The sequence below is a fragment of the Pantherophis guttatus genome, chromosome 4, assembly GCF_059756535.1.
Source record: "Pantherophis guttatus breed Tessera chromosome 4, ASM5975653v1, whole genome shotgun sequence".
NCBI classification, from domain to species: Eukaryota; Metazoa; Chordata; class Lepidosauria; order Squamata; family Colubridae; genus Pantherophis; species Pantherophis guttatus.
In genome coordinates, this window is record NC_142066.1 from 132,547,493 (window position 1) to 132,568,658 (window position 21,166).

Sequence of the window (21,166 nt, forward strand, 5' to 3'; positions counted from 1 at the left end):
TAGCCATAATAAAGGAAAACCAATATTATAAACTGGATTTGATAAAGTCCCCAAAATTGGGGGTTTATGTCTAATCCACAAATGAACAAAATTACTGTAAAGAGCCCTTCATATTACTAATTTCAATAAAGCAAGAACAAGCATATAGCTCAGACCCCATTTTCTTCATTCTTATACTTTCAACACAATTCACTGTTAATAATTTCTACTCTAATACAGTAATGTCTAGAGGTTTCAATGCTTGTAATTTACTTATCAGACGAGTCACAACAATATTAAAACAATTTAGAAAAGCATATTTTTTAAAAGTTTAGTAATATATCTGAGCATTTCACACACTGAAGTATTTATTTTTTCACTGGCAAGGGCAGCACATCTATTCTTCCAGTCAGGCAATTTTTGTAATGGGCAGATGTGTTTCTATAACGTTCTTAATATTTTTTTGAAGGACTAGACCGAATTATTATGATGTTCTTATGACACATCTAAGCAGAAGTTAGTCTTTGTTATGTATTAAATCTAGCACTCAGAACTTAGCTGAGTGGATCAAATTTTTAATAAATCAATCAAAATAAAAAATTCTCCCCTTCCCACCACCCAAGGCTAAACACCAGAAATAGGTAGAATGATAGTATTTAAGCAAAAACCCACAGCTAAAAATGATTGACTCTGCATACCTTTGGAGGTGATATTATTTAAGAGGGCAGCATGACCAGAATATTGTGTATGATGGGAAGGTTGGCAATGGAGCAGATTATGTTGGGCCCTGAAACTACAAAGAATTTTGATTGATAAGCAGCAGAACCTTGAATTTATGCTCAGAAACAAAGCAGGACTCAGTTGATTTTCAGCTTCATAAAAATGCTCAATTTTAAGCATTTTTAAAAATTATAAGAAAGATGCATTATAGTAGAGAAGATGGCAAACATGGGCAAAATTATGCTATCATAATTTTAATTCAGAGATGTTGAAGTTATATTCAGTGGTTGTATATACAGGTAATTCTTGAATTAGCAACCATTCGAAGTTACAACTTAACCTTCTTCCAGTAATTATGATACAGTCCCAAAATTACAAATGTTGCAGTACCACGGCAGTTGTTCATACTTACAAATTACCGCAAAGGCTCTGCAACATTCGTCCTGCCTATTCCCTCACCCCCGACCAGGTTTCTATAGGGTTAGGGTTAAGGTTAGGGTTAGAGAATAAATAACGTGCTTAAATGACAAGGAAGAAAATTTTAATTGGATATCAGGAAGCATTTCTTAATGATAAGAACTATTCCAAACAATCACATCAACTAAGTCAAAAGTCACGATTTATTTTCTTATAGAATGCCTATAATTTTTTAAACTCTTGGGCCAGGAGAATATTTTCAGGTTTCATTATATCATCAGCTCCTTCTCTAAGGCAGACAGGTGAGTTTGGCAAGGGCAGTTTGGCACATCTGTACTTCCAGCTAGGCAATTTTTGTAACAGGCAAATGTGTTTTTATAACATTCTGAATCTTTTCTTTGAGGACCAGATTAAATTATTCTGGTGTTCTTATAACACATCTAAGCAAGAGTTAATTTAAACCTATGGAAGATTAGATCTTTATTTGGGTTAAATCCAACCCTCAGAGCTTAGCTCAGTGGCTCAAATTCTTAATAAATCAAACTAAACATACAGTACCAATACAATTCAAGACAGAAAGACATAAAATACTAAGGGAATAATTACACCCTAAAGATCCTCTGGAAAAATTAGTCTTCACTTATTTTTGAAGTCATCACTAAGGGAACCTGTTTTTAATTAATATGTATTTTATTTAATTAAATTTAAATTAAGTAAAGATGCTTGAGTGTTGAGTGGGATTTCCAAAGACTTCAGAGATACACAACGTTTTCATGCCAACAGTCCATAAATGGTTTGCCATTATGATTTATTTTTTTAAAATAACTTTTCCGTCTAAGCTAGATCTCTGCCATGTCCCATCCATATATCAACCAAGGCAATCCTGATTAAGTTTCTTATTTCAGAATTTTACACAAAAACTTCAGACAAGTTCAATTAGATGTTATCGCTTGTTGAAACAATTCAATTTTAATTTAAACAAAATCAAAATTATGTTCTACCCCTGCCTACATAGTTGTCCTGGACCAGATACTTATTGAATAAAACTCCTGAAAAAATGGTGCAGCCTTTTTTTATATGAACAGGAATTAAAATGCTGATGCAGATTTTAAGACCACTATATCAATTTTTATTAACGTGAATACTCTATTAACATACAACATTAAACCTTGAAGGTTATCTATTCATTAATCTCAAAGATTCCCATTTTTTTCATACTAAAATTATTTGTGTTATTATAACTTAGTCCTACAAAGCTGTTTTACTATTTTACTCCAAAATGAGGTGTGACATGATTTCCAACCAAGAATATTTTTCAATACTATTTTAATTATATGTTCAGTAGGAAAACAAAGCCAATAGGAAAACAAGACAGAGATATATTAGTGCATTAGCTGCCTAGAAGTAAAACAGAAAATCATCTGGACTGCAAAAACACTTTATGCAAATTGCGATCACAGATGAATTGCAGTTTTAGCACCAACTGTATTTATTTAGTAGCACGATTGAATAAATTTAAGTTTCAGATCTTTGTTTACAAAGTAAAATACATATTGCACAGACACATTTGGATACCTCTGTCCCCAAATAGCTGAAGAGTATAGTAGGTAAAAAATACAATTCACATTTCTTTGTGGCTAACACATAACCTCCTCTTTTAATTCTGTGACAAGGCAAAAATTGTTCTTATGACTCAGTCCTTTCAACCCAGCGATGCTCATTTACACCTTTCTCACACCTGAGCCAAGACAATTCTCTTATGCATAGGATAGATTGTATTTTCTGTTTAATGGGAAGGTAATTTTCTGGAATAAATTCTTGAATAGCCTGAAAAGATGGTTTAATAGAAGATTAGGAATTCTTCAGCAATAACACAACAATTTCCCAAGAAAAAAAAGACTAATTTGTTTTTTCAGCCTCAGGAATAATATCCATAGTGCTTGCTTTCAATTAAAACATGGTCTAATTTATGCTGATTCTATTCTTCAAAGCATCAATATATTATACTGAAGAACAGATTCCACTTTTCTTACCATTTCATTACTGAGCAATCAGTAATGAAATGGAAGGAAAATGCCTTCTTTCAAATAGGTTTGTATCAAGAACCTGATTATGATTACTGAATGGATTGCCTTCATATGTTATTTCTCATAAAAACATGATGTGAATTGAAAGCACCAACATGGTGATCTAACAGCATGAAGAGGCCACCTGATGTTTTCCAGATGGTTTTGCACTTCAAATCAAATGACATGTTCACTGGAAATTGCTCCACAACAAATTGGGCAAGTGACAGAGCCAAAACTGACCATTTTGAGGCAGGAAACATGAAAATCCTTCTGTTAACTAGGATAATCTTAGTAAAGTTCCACCTATTGTCACCCCGTCCTGAAAAACATAACATCTCAGCTGCATCTGCTCTATAACTACTAAACCACTAAAAACTATTAACTTCCAAAAGATCATTGCCCAGCTCCATAGATAAGCAAGAATTAAAAGATTAAATTATCCATACTAATTTTTATTTAAAATTAAATAATGAAAATTGAGGAACAGCCTTGACACTAAATAAGGACATAGGTCTTCGGTCCACAATATTTTCTATTGTGAATTGCAGATCTTCTCTACATAATTTAGATTTGCTGGAACATGTAACTCCCCAAGAGAAACATTTATTCAAATGGCTGCCCTCAGAGCAATGGAACATGAAGACTCCTGATTATTATGGGTACAGTTATTCCGCTGGTCCTCTGGTTCATCTGTAGAATAGAGATAATCTGGTTTTTGAGGTAACTGCTCATTAGCACCTTTTACTTAGACATAAAGTTTGAACTTGTTGATTTTCTTTGGAAGTCAAAGTAATAAACTCTGTTCATTCTGAGGATGCAGCCAAGTTCTTTGGAAGAATGAGATGAACTACTTGTTGATTACATTCTGCCTTTGCTGCCTAGCAAAACTAGTTACAGTATTTTTCAGACTATAAGACGCACCTTTTTACCGCCCAAAAGGGGATGAAAATTTAGGGGAAAGCTCTATTTAACTAGGGAATTGTAATAATTGAGATACTATTAATTGTATATTGTGTTGAAAGCAGAAATGGTTAAGTTGTGGTTTGGAGGAATACATAGGAAAATTATTTGGTTTATTATTATTGGTAAATATAATTAATTGATTTGTAAGAAATTGGATTGCATGGAAATAATTGGAATATTCATGTTCATATTGATTAATATACAAAAATGATAGTTATATAACTAATTGACTTATACAAAAATGTTGAATTTATATTAAACAACTGTAATATTATATAATTAACCAATGTGAGGATGGATATAAAAATAGATGACAATGGGAAGGGGTATAATATAGAATAGAAGGGAAAAATTGAATTTGATTAAGATTAGAGATGAGGATGAAGGGTAATATTGGTTTTTTAAAAAAATAGATGAGGAATAAATATGGCAGAAAGGAAATATAGAAATTGTAAATTTAATTGAAATGACTAAACACTGTTTAAATTTGTGAACCAGCCAAATACTCTATTCAAAGAAAATACATTGTATGTTTGTATGTGTGTTTGTCTTTAAAAAAAAAAAAAAAACCTTAAAAAACAACAACAACCAAAAAAGGTAGGTGCATCTTATACTCCGGTGCGTTTTATACTCCGAAAAATACAGTACTTTGGTGAAAGTTTTAAGTCTTTCTTTTAAAGATGAGTTACTTCTTTTAAAATAAACATGATATTAACATCATTTGATGCCTTAATACAGGGGCATCACGTGACATATCGGGACTTCCCCCCCCTTCACTAAACTGGGTGTGGGTGTGGCCAGCATGTGACACATCCAGGAATTTGACAGCCCTGGCCTAATACAATAATTAGTGGTAGTTTCCTGTCTATTCATCTTGCATATAGAAAAGTTTTATTCAGACTGACACTGAAATGGAAAAATTGGGTATAAGCTGACAGTTATAATTCATTGCCTTTCTTTATGTATGTAGTATATACATGTAGGGAACAAGGCTGCAATTCTTACCAGTGGTGGATTTCAAATAATTCCACCATTGGTTCGCCAAAAATGGGAGAGCGCGTGTGGGGGGCTTCCATATATGTACATACACCTGGCTTCCACACATGCATGTGTGCACAGCAAAATTTGACTGAGCAGCCTTTCGGGGCATGCTCCCCATTTCTGCTGTCCGGGGCAGTAGCTGCTTCTTTTTGCACTGCTGGGAGAGCGTCTGCTGCAATTTAGCAGCTGTGAGCCGCTGCTTTCCTCTAAGTTTGGATAGCGCTGCGGCACAGAGAAGCAGCAGACATGTTGAATGCTGCTTCTCTCAGCTGCAGTGCTTTCTGGATGGGGAGGAAAGCGGTGGGTCACAGCTGCTAAATTGCACAAGACTATCTCCTAGAAAGAGCAGCAGCTGCTGACCTGGAGAGCACATGGAGTGTTTCCGTGAGTGACTGAGTCTCGGCAAGAGATGGAAGAAGCAGCTGCAAAATCTCCGCTGCAGCGCTTTCCAGATGGCACGTCTTGCAGATAACAACCACCGTCTGGTCCATACCCAAACTACTTCGGCCCTCCTGCACCCATGCCACCCCCCCTGCTGCCCTTTGGCCTAGTGCAACAGGCCACAGGTTGAATAAATTGCTTTGGCCCAGGGGCCATAGTTTGAGGCCAAAGGGGACAGCAGCATGTGGGCGGAGGCCCGGGGCAAGGCCGGAGCGGGGGAATGGTGCATTCCCAACCTGGCCGAGGCGAAGGGCGAGTAGGCGGAGCCAGGGAATGGCATGTCCCTGGGCTTCGATCTGAGGCGAAGGGCAACAGGTGGCATGCTTACCTTTGGTGAGCAGAGCAGACGAGGAGCGGAGGCGAGGTGTGGAGATTAACTGGGCCGCATGGCGAAGGTAAGATATATAGCCAATGGTGCAATTTGCTGGTTCTCTGAACTGTTCAACCCGAACTGGTCTGAACTGGCTGAATACCACCTCTGATAATTAACAATATTCAACAGCAAGAAATTTTGGAAACTGCAAATCTCAGGAGTCCATCAGCTAGCGGCAGACTCTAGTCTTTAAGAATAAAATTAACCAACTTTTGCTCATTATAGCACTGCGTTGCATTTTCATTTTCCCATCTAAATGAAACTTGTGTTGATAAAATTTGAAGCAACTATACAACTTATTTAAAATAAAATAAAATTGTATAACTGAGTTACTTTGTGAATTGAACTGTGAAGGTGATCTGCAGCTGTTTGCAGTTTTGAAGAGCGAGGAAGGGGTGGGACTAGAAAATGCTTCTATATGCAATTAACTTTGAGATTTTAAGGCAAGAAGGAGATTTTTTTCTCCCACCACTGATTGCTATCCGTTCCTTCCAATTCTTGATTTCTAAAATGAGAAGTGCAACAGCTTAATTGCCTTGAAGTTATACTCTGACTGCAAAGTCTGTTCTTGATAGATGGGTAGGAAGGGAAGAGAGAGAAAAAGAGCTATTTCCTTTTCAGTGGAACTAGTAATTTACATCTGCTCAGGTTGGTTCTTTTTATTAATAACTCCAGGGGGCTTTCATGTTTGAAATTATCCCTAAGAAAAATGGATAATTTGTGAATGCCAATATGATCTGCCATAATCCTGCACATCCCAGGCTAACCTTCCATAACCTTGGAACTCTTCACTGCACATACTTTAACTGCCAGCATTATCCGCTAATGTCATGGGGGCAAGGAGAATTTTGGAAGTGAAACTAAATATCTGAAGGACTTCATCATTGGCAAGGGTTGTTTTAGACAAATAGGCAGCTTACATTGATCTTATTTGCAATTTTTATTCATCTTCAATGTTGCAAGACATTTTTCAATTTTAAAAATATATGAAACAGTTCTTCATGTAGTATAAAGTAAAATATTTTAATAAATTTCTATCCCTCATATCACAATTCAGAATGAACCTTTCAGTATACCCGTACAATTACCCGTACATTTAAAAAATAAAATAAACAACCCCTGAAAGATATGTCTTCAGGAATTTATAATCTAAAGGAGAATATACAGAAGACTTCATGGGAAAATAGGGCAACAGGATCAACATTTCGGCACAACTCAGGTGATAAACACTATGTCAGCTTTGGAAGCCATATTAGCACCAGATGCTTCCCCACTGCCAACTTCTTGCACTTGGGAAAGTAAGAGGGGGGATTTAGAAGAGTGATTGTAGTTAGACATAATAGCATTCTTCCCTTCGGTCAAGGTCATGGTGTTTATGCATCTAGAGGAGGAATGGTTGCAGGGATGGCTCAAGTTGGAACGTATGATGATTGGGCCATGTGACAGATTGATGGGTGTAGGGGCTGGATTAGGGGTTTTGATTTACTGAGGGAAAACTCAGAACTCTCAGATTCAGATTTTCCCAGATGTGCCAGTGCTACTCTAATAAATGAGGCTTTAGAAATGCTTATCTTGGAGTTTGAATTGGAGTTGGGGACTTTCTGGAATGCTGACACACTGTACCTCTTTTTGGAAATGGCACCCACTATTTTGAAGCCATTGCCCCTCCTCCGGAGATATGTCTTTAATTAGGTAATAAGTACCTAATTAAAAATGGCAGGAACTACAAAAAGCAGATTTGACCTCCAGATTAGAAACAAAATTCTATTTCTTCCTTACACAGCTTATTCTTTTAAGAACAATTCTATATTCTGCTCAATTCTATATTCTTTGGAGGTGTGTCTGGAGTTTTCTGGACATTTTTGGAAAATGCCTTAGAGCCTTGGTGGCGCAGCAGACTAAACTGCTGTTAAGTAACACCAGCTTCCTGCAATTACTGCAAATTCAAATCTCACCAGGCTCAAGGTTGACTTAGCCTTCCATCCTTTCGAGATAGGTAAAATGAGGACCCGGTTTGTGGGGGAAATAAGCTGATTTTGTATTAAAAAAAACACCGCTGTGGGGGGGGGGAGGGCATATACTAAGCAGGTATATACAAAAGTATGAAGGCTATTGCTTAACACATTGTAAGCTGCCCTGAGTCTCCGGAGAAGGGCGGCATATAAATCAAACCAATGAATGAATGAATGAATGAATGAATGAATGAATGAATGAATGAATGAATGAATGAATGAATGAATGAATAAAACACTTGTCCTTGTTTTTGCTATGCCTGTGCCATGGCTGTGAGTAAGTGACAGACCCAAGGTTATCCAGGTGACTTTGTGCCTAAGGTGGACTATAACTCACAGTCTGCTGTAAACCAGTGAAGTGACATCAACGATTTCATGAAACAGGTTCCATATATTGTCTATAACTATATGATTCTCAAACAACAATACATTACTTTTATTAAAGTGTTTTGTATTTTCTATTTTTTTGTGCAGAGGTTTTTTAAAATCAAGATTATCAATGTGTTATAAATCATTAATATAATAATGCACATGGGAGACTTGAAATATACATTATTCTGATAAGAAATATCTTATTACATATCTTAATCCTGGTTTCATTGAATTAACTAATGTTTAAAGTAACTAGCCTTTCCAGCCTTCTGATGTTATATTGAATTCTGTTTATATAAATGAACATTTGTTTCCTTTCTTTTCAAAGAGGAAGAGGAAAGATGTGAGAGCTTTCAAGCCCAAAATTTTCTATTGGATATTCAGGAAGCATAGAATCTTGAATAAAGGGGTTATATATGAACAGCATCAGAATCCAGAATTTGTTTGTTCTTACCTACATTTATGGATCATGGTGAGGCACAATTTCCTATCATTGTATATCTAATGTTAGGGAACGGTTGGACTGCATGCCAAACTGAATGTATACAAATCTAGTTTTCTAATTCAAATTAGAAAATAATTGCAAATGATAATTTTCCCTAGTCTTAATTTGCCAAATGAGAAGAAATTAAATTGATAAATTTAAAGACTTCTGGTTGACGTCGTGGCAAGACAGCCAGGGAAATAGCGGGCTCTGATGAGTCCCGTGAAAACCCCAGCTGCCGAACCGCCGCCGATGGGTCTGTGGACTGAATCTGTCCTGTAGGGACGGGAAAAGAAGAGGGGCATCTTGGAAAACTGAGAGGGACAGGCAGTTCCTCGGAGGTCAGAGGGAACCCTCTGTGAGCTGGCAGCAGGGGGTGGCAGCCATGGCGGCTGCCACAAAGCTGTGACAACCGGGCAAGAAATGTGCTGGAGGAAAGCGAATTAAAACGGAGTCTTTTGAAGCCGGCTGAGTGACAAGAAGCCAGACTTGTAACAACATTTGGAGCTATATCAGTAACTAGAAGACTCCTAGCCTAAAGCAGCGGCTAAGTAACAAAGGGGCTTTGGAAAAAAAATTTGAAACTGCAACTTTAAAGAACAAAGACCTGAGAAACAACTAATTTTGGAATAAGAACTAAGAGACTTAATTTAGAGATTTGGTAAAGGGACTAAACACTTTAAAAATCTGAATTGGACTAAGGGAAAAAAAAAGATTTGATACTTTTTTAACTAAAAGAAGAAAATAAAGTTGATGGTTATATAATAAGAAATAAAATGGAGTCTTGCATGACTAATGGGAAATGTGGATTATAGAGAGACACCATCTGACATAAAGAGGAACTTTGTAACCTCCCTTTGTTATGAGAACTTTGAGCTCTACAGAAAAAAAAATTGCTGAACTGTGGAGGAGGATTTTTCTCTCCTAACTGCAAACAGCTGGACTTGGGTGAAAAGAAAAGGAATTTACAATGGAACTCCTACAGTTGAACAAATAACTTGAATGTTAGCGCAGGAATAGAAGAAGGATTTAGGATTTAAGGATTTAGGATTTAGGAATAGAAGAAGGATTTAACGCAGATTTGATACATTATATCCGGAATAAAACTATAAAAAGAGATCCAATTGGATTTATGGAGAATAAAATCAAAAACTTGGAAAATGGAAAGAAATTTATGTTTGCAGACAAGGAAATGAAGATAATGTGATTAAAAATAAAATAAAGATGATTGTAATAGATTAAAGGGAGGCTTTTATAGAAATTAAGATTGTTAAATGAAACTAAGTAATACATGTAAAGATATGTTTAATGCAAGAACTATGTTTTAATAGTAAAATGTCAAGATAAAGAATAAGGGTGAATATGATTAATTGAAAATGTTAAAAGGAATTTAAAAATATACTTAAAAATATGTTTTAAGCAAGAACCATGTCTTCAAGGTTAAAATGTTATGAATGCTATGAAAAAAGATAAAGAAAAATATGATTAAATGAAAAGCAATGCATAGATGGAGGGAAACAACAAAGAAGGATTTAAGTAGAGATTGTTAAACCAACTATGAACATGCTGTATTTAACAGCCAAAAAGTTATTATATGCTGTATAGAACAGTCAAACAAATGGTCATGCTGGGTATCAGCCAAAACAAAACTTAATATGCCGTGTAATGGCCAAAAACAAAAATAGAGATGCTGTGTTCAATAGCCAAACAAACCTGAAGATGCCGTGTAACGGCCAAAAAACAAAACTAATATGCTGTGTTCAACAGCCAAATAAAGGGCAAGCCGGGTAATGGCTAAAAAATAAAAATATGCTATATTTAATAGCTAAAACAAAGGGCTATGCCGTGATTAACAGTCAAGAAATAGAAATGATTGGTTTAACATCAAAGATAATAAAAAGAGGTGAGATAATTAAAACAAGGAGGTGTATGTTGAGAGTGATAGTTAAGATAAAATGCATAAATTAGGTTTAATAATAATTAAATAATTAATGAATGTTTAATCTGTTTAATATAATTGTATTATTTATATTGTCAAATATCCCTCTAAGCAAATGAAAGAGAAAAATGAATTGTTAACTGGATAGGATTTAAGATTTAAGTAACGTGTTTTTGGGGATAATGGTATAGTTATGTAGATAGATTTGAGGGAAATATTTATTTAAAATATTGAGTTATGTTAATTGAAAATAAGATTTGTTAATGATTTGTTTTAATTTGTGACTGGAGCAAAAGCTTCGTTTTGAAAAGATGTGGGGTTTTTTTGTTTGTTTTAAAAAAATAAAAAATAAATATCCCCCCCCCCCCCCCGAAAAAAAAGAAGCACCGGATGGAAACTAATATAAACTATTGATATTGAATTTTTTTTTTGATAAATTTAAAATATAACCTGTGATCTGAAAGATGGTACATCTACATGTTAATATTTCATAGAAGCCAATATAAAATGTGGCATGTATATGTATATTATTACTTATTATATAACAATGTCTTCATATGTTTTCCAATTTCTTATTAATATTCATCAATGGGTTGAATGTAAGAATAACAAATTGATTAAAAACAAGAACATAACACATTTACCAAAATGACTCATTGGAACATTTTGAAAAATTATAAAATATGATTTCACATTTTTGGGAATATAATAGTAATAAATTATATGCTGTCCAGCTTCTAGCAGCAATCTCAATCTTTGGATTGACAACTATATAAAATAAGAGTATATGTAACTCAGAGCTGAACTCTGGAGTTCTTGGTGCTCTCTGAGGCTGTTTGCTTGCAGATGTTTCATTACCCAAGTAGGTAACATCATCAGTGCCAGAATCGCACTGTTTTTGATCATGTGATCAAAATTCAGGCACTTGACAATTGGCATATATTTACAACAGTTGCAGCATCCTAGTGTTTTGATCTGTAACTTTCTCAACTGGCTTGTGACAAGCAAAGTCAATGAAGGAAGATTGGCTTGACAACTGTTGTAAAATGAGGTTTACTTGACAACTGTTGTAAAATGAGGCGCAATTCATTTAACAACCATCTTGTTAGCAGTATACATTCTGGTTCCAAAAGTGGTTCTAGATTGACTACTCTATATGGTTTTAGGTATAGCATTGACAGATAGCTTGTTAAAATACAATGCAAAGTTTTGTGTATTGCAAATGGAATCAGAAATCAGTTCATGGAACTGTATGGATTAACCAAACCAGTGGTGGGTTGCCCCTGGTTTGCACTGGTTCTATAGAACCGATAGTAAAACCAGCAGGTGGCTCTGCCCACCAACCCTGATGTCACCAAAATGCTTCTGCTTCTGCGCAGAAGCTTCTGCGCTTGCGTGCGACTCTGCTGCGAACCGGTAGTAAAGATAAGTAGAACCCACCCCTGAACCAAACCAACATGGTGATAGGAAATTAATTTAGATGCTACAGAGCAGCAATTGCAATGACGAACAAATTATAATTGTATTTTCTTGAAACTTTAAAAAAAACCCTCACATTTCATTAAGCAAATGTAATGTAATTCCTAATTACATTAGATTCTAATAATAACTGGAAACAAAAAAATAAGAAAGGAAAAGTAACCATGATAATGAAGCCAGGGAATGGAGAAGAGTTACCAGAAATTTGAAATAGTTTTCCAAATAATATTATATTGCATTGCATTATACCAAGAGTTGATTCTCATGAATCTCATTTCATAGAAACATTAAATATGAGAAAGGAGAGCAGCTGAAATTAATTATGTCTTTGCAAAACTACTGATGAGCTTAAATCTATAGGATAAATACTGGTTATTATAAAAAGACATTTACTATGAATAAACACACACATGTGCATGCATAAGAGCATAATGTTTATACACATTTCTACTTCAAGTTCTATTTGTTCTGGAATTTCTAAGACATGAAAGTTGACATCCATGGATGTACAATAAGTATAATGGAAGCGATTTAAATATTCGTGAGATTCTTTATTTTGCAGTTAAACCTTCAGAAAAGGATAAAGCACCAGAACCAAGTGAATATAATAAGAGAGCAAAAGCTTGTTGGTGCCCAGAAATTATTGTACATCTCAGAGTTTTTTGTAAGTTGCACACATTAACCTGCTCTTTCTGACTCACTGGGCATATAGAAAGAAAAAAGAATTCATAACATGTATTAAGACTTTGGTTTATGGATAAGGTCTTCCTCCTTTTCTCTATATATCTTTGTTTATGTGTGATGGACTGAGTTTGTGTGACACAGGAATGAACTAACTTAATCAGTTGAGATGAGAACATTGCTGTAATGAAAAGCTATACCCCTGGCGTTGCATTATCTACTGTCTATGCATCCTTAAGATAGTATCTGATTGGGCCAGCTGCCTGCTCTGGTATATAATGTTTTGAAATGCCTGTACTTGCTGGCTGATAAACAGCTTTCCTTTATGGGAAAGCTGTGAAGGGTTGATAATGAGGTTTTATATCACTGCTCACTGTGCAGCTATCTGAAGTCAACAACATCAAGAGAGAATAGCCCACTACCTCAATTTGCGTAGTGTTATCATGCGTGTCATCAGGAAGTAGATCTGTAAAACCTCCAGGTTCTGAGGAGTCCTGTCCTATGCTGGCTCTGTTGGTGTCCACTGATTTGAGCAATTCCGAGTGTCGTTTCCATCTGTGGCTATATCTGTAGGAGTCCATATGCACTTTTTCCTCCACTCGAGGGAAGCTCTGAACCATTTCATAAAATGCACCTATCAGATAAAGAGATAAGATAGGATTCTTAATGAAGATAAAAAGACGTCAAAGGTATTTTGTTTTTCTTATTTACAAGTGGGAACCTGGAATCCTGCTAAGGGTTTCAGAAAGCCACTCACAGTGTTTTCCAGAATATGCTACTCCAGTGCTGTCAAACTTGCGGCCTGCGGGTTGGATACGTCACACACTGGCCATGCCCACGCCTGGTTTAGCGAAGGGGGAAAAAGTTGCAATACATCATGTGACGCCACCGTGACAATGCGAGTTTGACTCCCCATTGCTACTCCATTCATCTTCCTTCTCTAGTTTTCCATTCCCTCCCTATTCATCCTGTCTTTAGTATTTCACAATCACTAGCATTCATTTTCCTGTCTGTGAGAGGTATCCAGTGAATGTGCTGCACTTCAGATTTGAAGCTGAATAGATGATCTGAAGTGGAGGCGAGTCAGTATATCCACAAAGAAGCTAAAGAAAATATATAGTGGAACTTTGGAAGTGGACACAATATTGGCACCTCCTTAACTGAAATATATCTTTTCCTGGGATCATGCAGCCACTCTCCAACTCTTCTAAAAGGCTCAGCTGGTTGAAGAAAGCTTCACCAGCCACCCTCTGCTCAGTTTCAAAACACAACACATTCAACTCCCAAAGTTTTGAATAATGGCATATTAGATTAATATAGCCTATGGTTATTATTAGAACAACTGATAAAATTCCAGTAGAATTCCTGATAAATAACACTGTAATAGCACAATTGTGGGGGGAGCCAAATTTTTCATTTTTCTTTCTTTCTAAAGATTGTGAAGAAGTTAACGAGCAGTCTTGAAAAATCTGAAGGAACTTTTTTGTCTCTTAAATCATCCACGAATCAGAACCAATCTATTTAGGATGGGGAAAATTTAGGATTTTAAAGGGGTTCCATTGATGAATTAAACCTCGGAAAGGCTTAAGGCATCCATTCTGATTTTTAAACCTACCCCCATTCCCTACCCCAAGAACAAATGATCCAAAATTTCAGAACATCTACATCTGGATGGAATTTGAAATGTAAACTACAATTTAACTTCTCCAACTCAAATCTACATAAATTGACAGGCAATGGTTTCAGAGAGAATATAATCATGTCTAGCCAAGTATGACTATATTTTTCTATAGATCTTCTCTGATACCCAAACATAAAGTGTTACAGCATAACCTGTGTTTCCTCTCTGTTGAACCTGTTGATAGCCCTAACAGAGCTGAACACCATTGTGTATATACTTATGCTATTCACTACAAAACTACATGTATCACATTCATTTTTTCTTCTTTACGTTGTTTAATTGGAAGCATTCCTAGAGAAGACAGACTTACCACTGTTATTCCTGAACTTTATCACATCCCTACTCAAATATAAATGAAATTGGTCATAGTCATCAAAGTGAGCTCAATTTTCTCCATACCTGAGTGTGATTTTGACTGATGTAATGGATGGACGTGTATAAGAATCAATAAACAATATTTCATCACAGATCCAGTCTGTTATTATATTTTGTGGCAAAGTGCAAATTAAACTTAATAGTGAATAAACAAACTTTTACAGCAATCCCTGTCAGAAATATTTAATCAAAACAAACAAAGCCAAACTAAACTAAAAGAAATAGTCAACAATTATCGCCAATAAGACTACAAGGACTGAATGCATTACTGGAAGTTCCATAATCTGGGTGTATAAGATAATACACCAGCAAATCTAATGAGCTTTCAACAATCAAAATAATTTGCTATTTGCATTAAATTCTTTAAAAATAATTTTAGCCTGAAAATACTTAACTGCAGGAAATGAAAATGAAAATATTTAACTGTAAGAAAACTTTGCACAGAATGATTTGGACTAGTATGCAGGGAAAGTATAGCCTTTATGTACAAATAATCTCCACAACTTGAAAGGACCCCTCCCTGAAGTACAAATTCTGAACTTCTCATTCCCCTTGCTTTCTTTCTTTGAAGAAAATGCAGCAAATGGCCTTTCCTGTTGGAAAGACCTTAGGCTTGTAGGGAAATTAACAAAGGACCTGACAGAGTTAATAGAGAATATCTTCAAACCCAGCACTCAATTAGCACAGCAATGTCATTCAGCTTCATTGGAAACAGCCAAGAAGACATTAACGAATAATTCAGTCATAAAGAAAATACACCGTCTAATTAAACCTTGCCTAGCACCTTACATGGACTGAGCTAGTGCTTTTATAATACTGCAAGTAGACTGTTTAGAAGCACTAGGTCAAACATGTGCATTTTTAGTGCCTTCCCATCACATGAGGAAACACACCATGAAGTTTTGTACAGCAAATATATCAGGGCAGTGTCTTGAGAAGAAGAAAGATTAGAAACAAGGGGGTACATAATGAATATGTAATTAAGCCTGCTTTTTTGCTCTAATGATTTCAGCATTTGTCCTTGAGAGGTTTGCATGAAATTAGGAGTGATTAGGTAGCAATTTTATTCACCGCTTAGGTTGAATCTGAATTAAGACTGAAGCCCTACATTACACAAAGAGAAACAGAATGAGTGAAGAAGCAGTTCAAACCACTTCTTACTATTTTGAGACCAGTCAGAATTAATGAATGAGTTGTTGCATGCATTCTGGACCACTTATCCTTGCTGTTGATCAGCCCAGCTATTCGCAGTCAACGCAATCAACGAGAAGTACTATAGCAAGAATGCACGTATTATTATAATTCACTCCATCCAGGAAGCCTTGAAAAGAATATTTTAACAGAGGGGCTGAGGTGAATGGAAAGAAACTGCTATTAAAAATATATAATAGCTGTTGGCAAAGCCTCATTCAGCCTCAAAAGCATCTGTACCAAGTCACTTCCTGCAAAAACTAAAATAGGAATAGAAAACACATAGGGTCAAAGAAAGTGAAATAAATTTTAACTAGAAAAGAGATGATTAATTTGTTTTCCCTAGTCATTCTTGCTAAAGCTTGGGTTCTTCCATTTAATTACCATTATTGTGACTTTTTAAAAAAAAATTGTGTTTTCTTCCATGCTGCTTACCTTATGCTGTTTTTACAGCTTGGCTTCAAATTACTTTTTTGTTACTCTGTACTGTATTTATTGTACTATATTTCTACTTTTAAATTAAAATTTAATTTATTTTACATTATCCATTATTCTATTAAATAATTATATATAGTTTACATTTATATGGGCTTAAATTTGTAATTTTTTCTTTTCTATTTAAGGACTAATATGAGAGAGAAAAAATTGACCAATCCTCATAAATGGAAATAAACGATGGGATCTCTCTTAATTTGTTCAACAACAATCTGGAGGTAGAAGGAGCAATGACACAATGTTATTTAGACTGGTTAAAACAAAAAGAAGATATATGTAACTGTTTGTAATTGTGTGTTTTTAGGTTTTAATTGTTGTGTTACTGTTTCTTCCATTATCTGTTTTCTATATCCACCTATTTATTTCTTTATCTCAGTAAATGGCTCTGGGTGGTGAGTTTAGTTCTAACCTTTTTCGGACAGAGTGCCCAAAGCACCCCCCAAAATGCAACGCGTGTGTGGCCCCCGCACATGCGCCCTGCCTCCTGTTCAGCTCCCACACACATGCCTTGCCCTGAGCATGTGCCCATGTCCACCACACGTACCTCATGTCCCACATGCATGCACAACCCCTGCATGTGGCCCACCCCGTCCATGTGCATGCCCTCCCCGCACGTGCCCTGCCCCATGTATGTGCATGTGGCCCCCGCATGTGCCCGCCCCTGAGCATGTGCCCGCTTCCCACCCCCATGCATGTGCCCCATTGCTGCACACACCGCCACTCCGTGCATGAATGCAAGGCCTCCATGCATGTGGCTCGCGCATGCGCGACAGAGACCCGAAGATCAGCGGGAGATACTTGTGCATGTGTGGTGGAGCTGAACTGGGGCGATGGCTCATGTGTCAAGAGAGAGCGCTGCATGCACCTCTGGCATGTGTGCCATAGATTCGCCATCACAGTTCTAGAACATAGATTTAGATGGAGTTGCTAAAGTTTCAGTTGAAGAACCCCATATAAGTGACAATAAAAGCAAGGAGAGGGTGCTTACTATCAAGAATGATAATTCACTACCTCATTCACTAGATGAGGTGGAACTCATCTCACAAGAGTCAATAATTTCTTTCTGGTTTGCTCTTACATCAATAGAATTAATCACAAAAGGTATAAAAGCCAAACAGAGCATCATAGAAAAAATAAAATGTACTTCAAGTCAGCTATGCTTCCTGGATACATTCATATACTTTTCTCAGCAGTAATATGAAAACAGTTTGCATTGTTATAGGATGTTTTTCAATTTCACAATCTAGCCTATTGCCCTGGTATTCCTTGGTTGCTTTCCATTTAAGTCCTGTACTAAGCAGGTGCAACTTCCTGTTGGGGAAGAAATGCTGAAAGCTATACTTAGTTTTTAAAATCCAATAATCTGATAAGCAAGGTTACACAGATCATCCTTTGAAAATGTTTTGCTGCAAATAAGACAGACAGCATTTTTTTAGAAGATGAAAATTCTGACATCAATAAAAAATATTTACATACTTCTTTATGTCCTTTGGGACATCTTTCACTGTAGGGTGAGATTTGCCTCTGCCTTCCTATCCTGCAGGAACATGAAGACCTGGCTCTGCCAGGTAGGACTAGAAGTCAGCAAACAGGCCATTTTCGGCTCTGGAGACCTCCGAGGCGATGGGGAAGGCTGTTTTTGCCCTCCCCAGGCTCCTAGAAAGGCTCTGGAGCCTAGGGAGAGTAAAAAACAGGCCAACCAAGCCTACTGTGCCATTGAGTGCCAAAAGCGTGGGGAGCATGGGGGGGGGGCCTGCGCGCAGTGCATTGAATTATGGGTGTGGGTACATGCGTGCGCGCCCCCACCCACTCCTCCCACTTTTGGCATGCGACGGCAAAAAGGTTAGCCATCCCTGGACTAGGCAGAAGATGCACAGTTATAGTCTATGCTAATTTTCTAAAGAATGAATGCTTCTCAGATTAACCAGGATTAGCCACTGCATAAAGCAAGCTATTTGTCTAATAAAGTATCCTTTTTTTGTAAAATTTTGTAAATTTTCACTTTTCCCTTTTCTTTCTGTCGCCAGATAGTTACTCTCCCCCCCCCCCGTTCGTTACAATAGTCATCCAAGGTCTTCCTTCCTTTCTTCTTCTCTCTCTTTACTCATTCTGCTAAAAGTAAGAAAAAAACCCTCTCTTGGTATGGTTGTGATTGTGTGCTTGATATATGTAGACAGGGTTACATTAATTTTATAAATAGGTTGCCTTAATATAGAAGTATTAATTTTAATGAGTACTTTTTATATTAATTAATATTATTCTTTTGTCCTGATATGTGTGTGTGTGTGTGTGTGTGTGTGTGTGTGTGTGTGGAGAGAGAGAGAGAGAGAGAGAGAGAGAGAGAGAGAGAGAGGGAGAGGGAGAGGGAGAGGGAGAGGGGGAGAGAGAGAGAGAGAGAGAGAGAGAGAGAGAGAGAGAGAGAGAGAGAGAGAGAGAGAGAGAGATGTAGATATTGTGTACACACATACACATTTTTTTTAAATTTTGATTTATATGCTGCCCTTCTCCGGAGACTCAGGGCGACTTACAATGCGTTAAGCAATAGCCTTCATACTTTTGTATATTTATACAAAGTCAGCTTATTGCCCCCACAAACTGGGTCCTCAATTTACCTACCTTAGAAAGGATGGAAGGCTGAGTCAACCTTGAGCCTGGTGAGATTCGAACTTGCAGTAATTGCAGGCAGCAGATGTAAGTGGATGTTAATTAGTCTGCTGAGCCACCAGAGCTCACATACACACACATATATTTATTAGTTGCACACTTTTCCTGTTAAGGGATATTTTCTTAAATTCAAGATCCCCTTTATTTCAGATAAGCACATTATAATGGTTCAGAGCAGTGGTGAAATGTAAAATTTGTTACTACCGATTCTGTGGGCGTGGCTTGGTGGGAGGGTAATGTGACTGGGTGGGCCTGACCAAAGAGGTTGCAGAAAAAAATGCTTTTAGAAGCCTCTGACAATCAGGCAACTCAGCTGGGATCATCAGAGGCTTTTAAAGGCATTTTTTTCTCTATGGCTGAAGAGGTTGCAGAAAAAATTGCTTTTAAAAGCCTCTGATGATCCCAGCTGAGCTGCGCGATCATCAGAGGCTTTTTAAAAAACTTTTTAAAGCATTTTTTCGGCCAAGAAGGTTGTAGAAAAAAATGCTTTTAAAAGTTAAAAAAAAAAAGTCTCTGATGATCGTGCGGCTCAGCTGGGCATAGGGGGGCAGGGATTTTTGCTATTGGTTCTCCGAACCACTCGCTGCCATCGCTATCGGATCAGGTGATCCAGTCTGAACCAGGAGCATTTTACCCCTGGTTCAGAGGAGCAGATACTTTACAAAACCCATTTTCAAATAATACCAGCAACAAAAGCAACAACAAAACAAAGCATTAGTAAATAGAAATCTTGAATAGATAGCATTTTTTCCTGTAGAGGTCCTTGAGCTAATTTTTTTCTGGCAGAGAAAAATAAACAGCTGTTTTGGGGAAAACAAGAAATCTCCCAATATATTGTTACAGGATGTAACAGATAAAAATTGGATTTAGGGATTGATCCAAACTTAACACTCCTGTTTTTGCATTCCCTAAATTCATCTCTGTTTCCAGATGACAACAAGGATTTATTTTTTTGTTTTGTTTTGCACACTACTTAAACCTCAGGAGTTTATAGAATAAACTATAATAGAATCCAGATTTAAAACCAAAAATATTAAAACAGGAACAACTTCAATAATCAAAAGCCTGTTGAGAAAAAAGTGTTTTAAAGGCTTTTTTTAAAAGCAAGAAGGAAGATAGCCCCTTCAACAAAACAAAGAGGACATTCCAAAGACATTGAATCTGAAAACAAAGATATAGTTTACGCCAGAGGCAAGCAAACCTTCACAGAACAGAGGCTGCTTTTTTTTCTTTTTTAAAGTGTTTTGGTCCTGAGAACTGGAATGGTGAAGTGAGTATGTAAAATGAAGTAGAGAGGACCGCATCATATAAAATAGGTGAGATTATTCTGCTTATTTTTAGCTTCACAAAGAAGAAGATTTTAAAAACATGTTCAGTGTTTAAAACATCTCCAATGTTTAAAATATGTTCAGTTATAATTATATTGTAAGGTTTAAGCAATTATTTACTTTGTTATTAATATTTGAGTGGTGATGTCAGAGTGGAATCTGGTGTCTAAAAAACCCAGCAATTTGATAATCACATATACCATATTTTTTTGGACTATAAGACACACCTAAATTTACAGAAGGAAAACAAGAAAAAAATAGTTTTTGGCCTCCGTGTGTCGGATTTTCACCCTCCTCGGCCTCTAAAAGCATTCTGTGGTGTTCCAAAAGGCCGGTTTTCGCCAAAAATGGCCCTGTTTTTGGGCTCCCACGCCCCATGCGCATCATGTTTTCCCCCTCTCAGCCCCCAGAAGCACTCTGCAGTGCTCCACATGGCCGTTTTTGAGAAAAATGTGTGCTTAT

General features: G+C 36.6%; 1 protein-coding gene across 7 annotated transcripts in view; it reads right to left on the reverse strand.

Annotated features, from left to right (window-relative positions):
- Positions 1-21,166, reverse strand: part of PLXDC2 (plexin domain containing 2) — a 287,499-nt gene that overhangs the window by 116,533 nt on the left and 149,800 nt on the right. For 6 of the 7 annotated variants that reach the window (XM_087892833.1, XM_034402359.3, XM_034402358.3 and 3 more), the window contains exon 2: positions 13,393-13,604. The exons of the other annotated variant lie outside the window; for it this stretch is intronic. In XM_087892833.1, the coding sequence (XP_087748959.1) occupies positions 13,393-13,604 (212 nt within the window). The remainder of the gene's footprint in view (positions 1-13,392; positions 13,605-21,166) is intronic. 7 annotated transcript variants of the gene reach the window in all.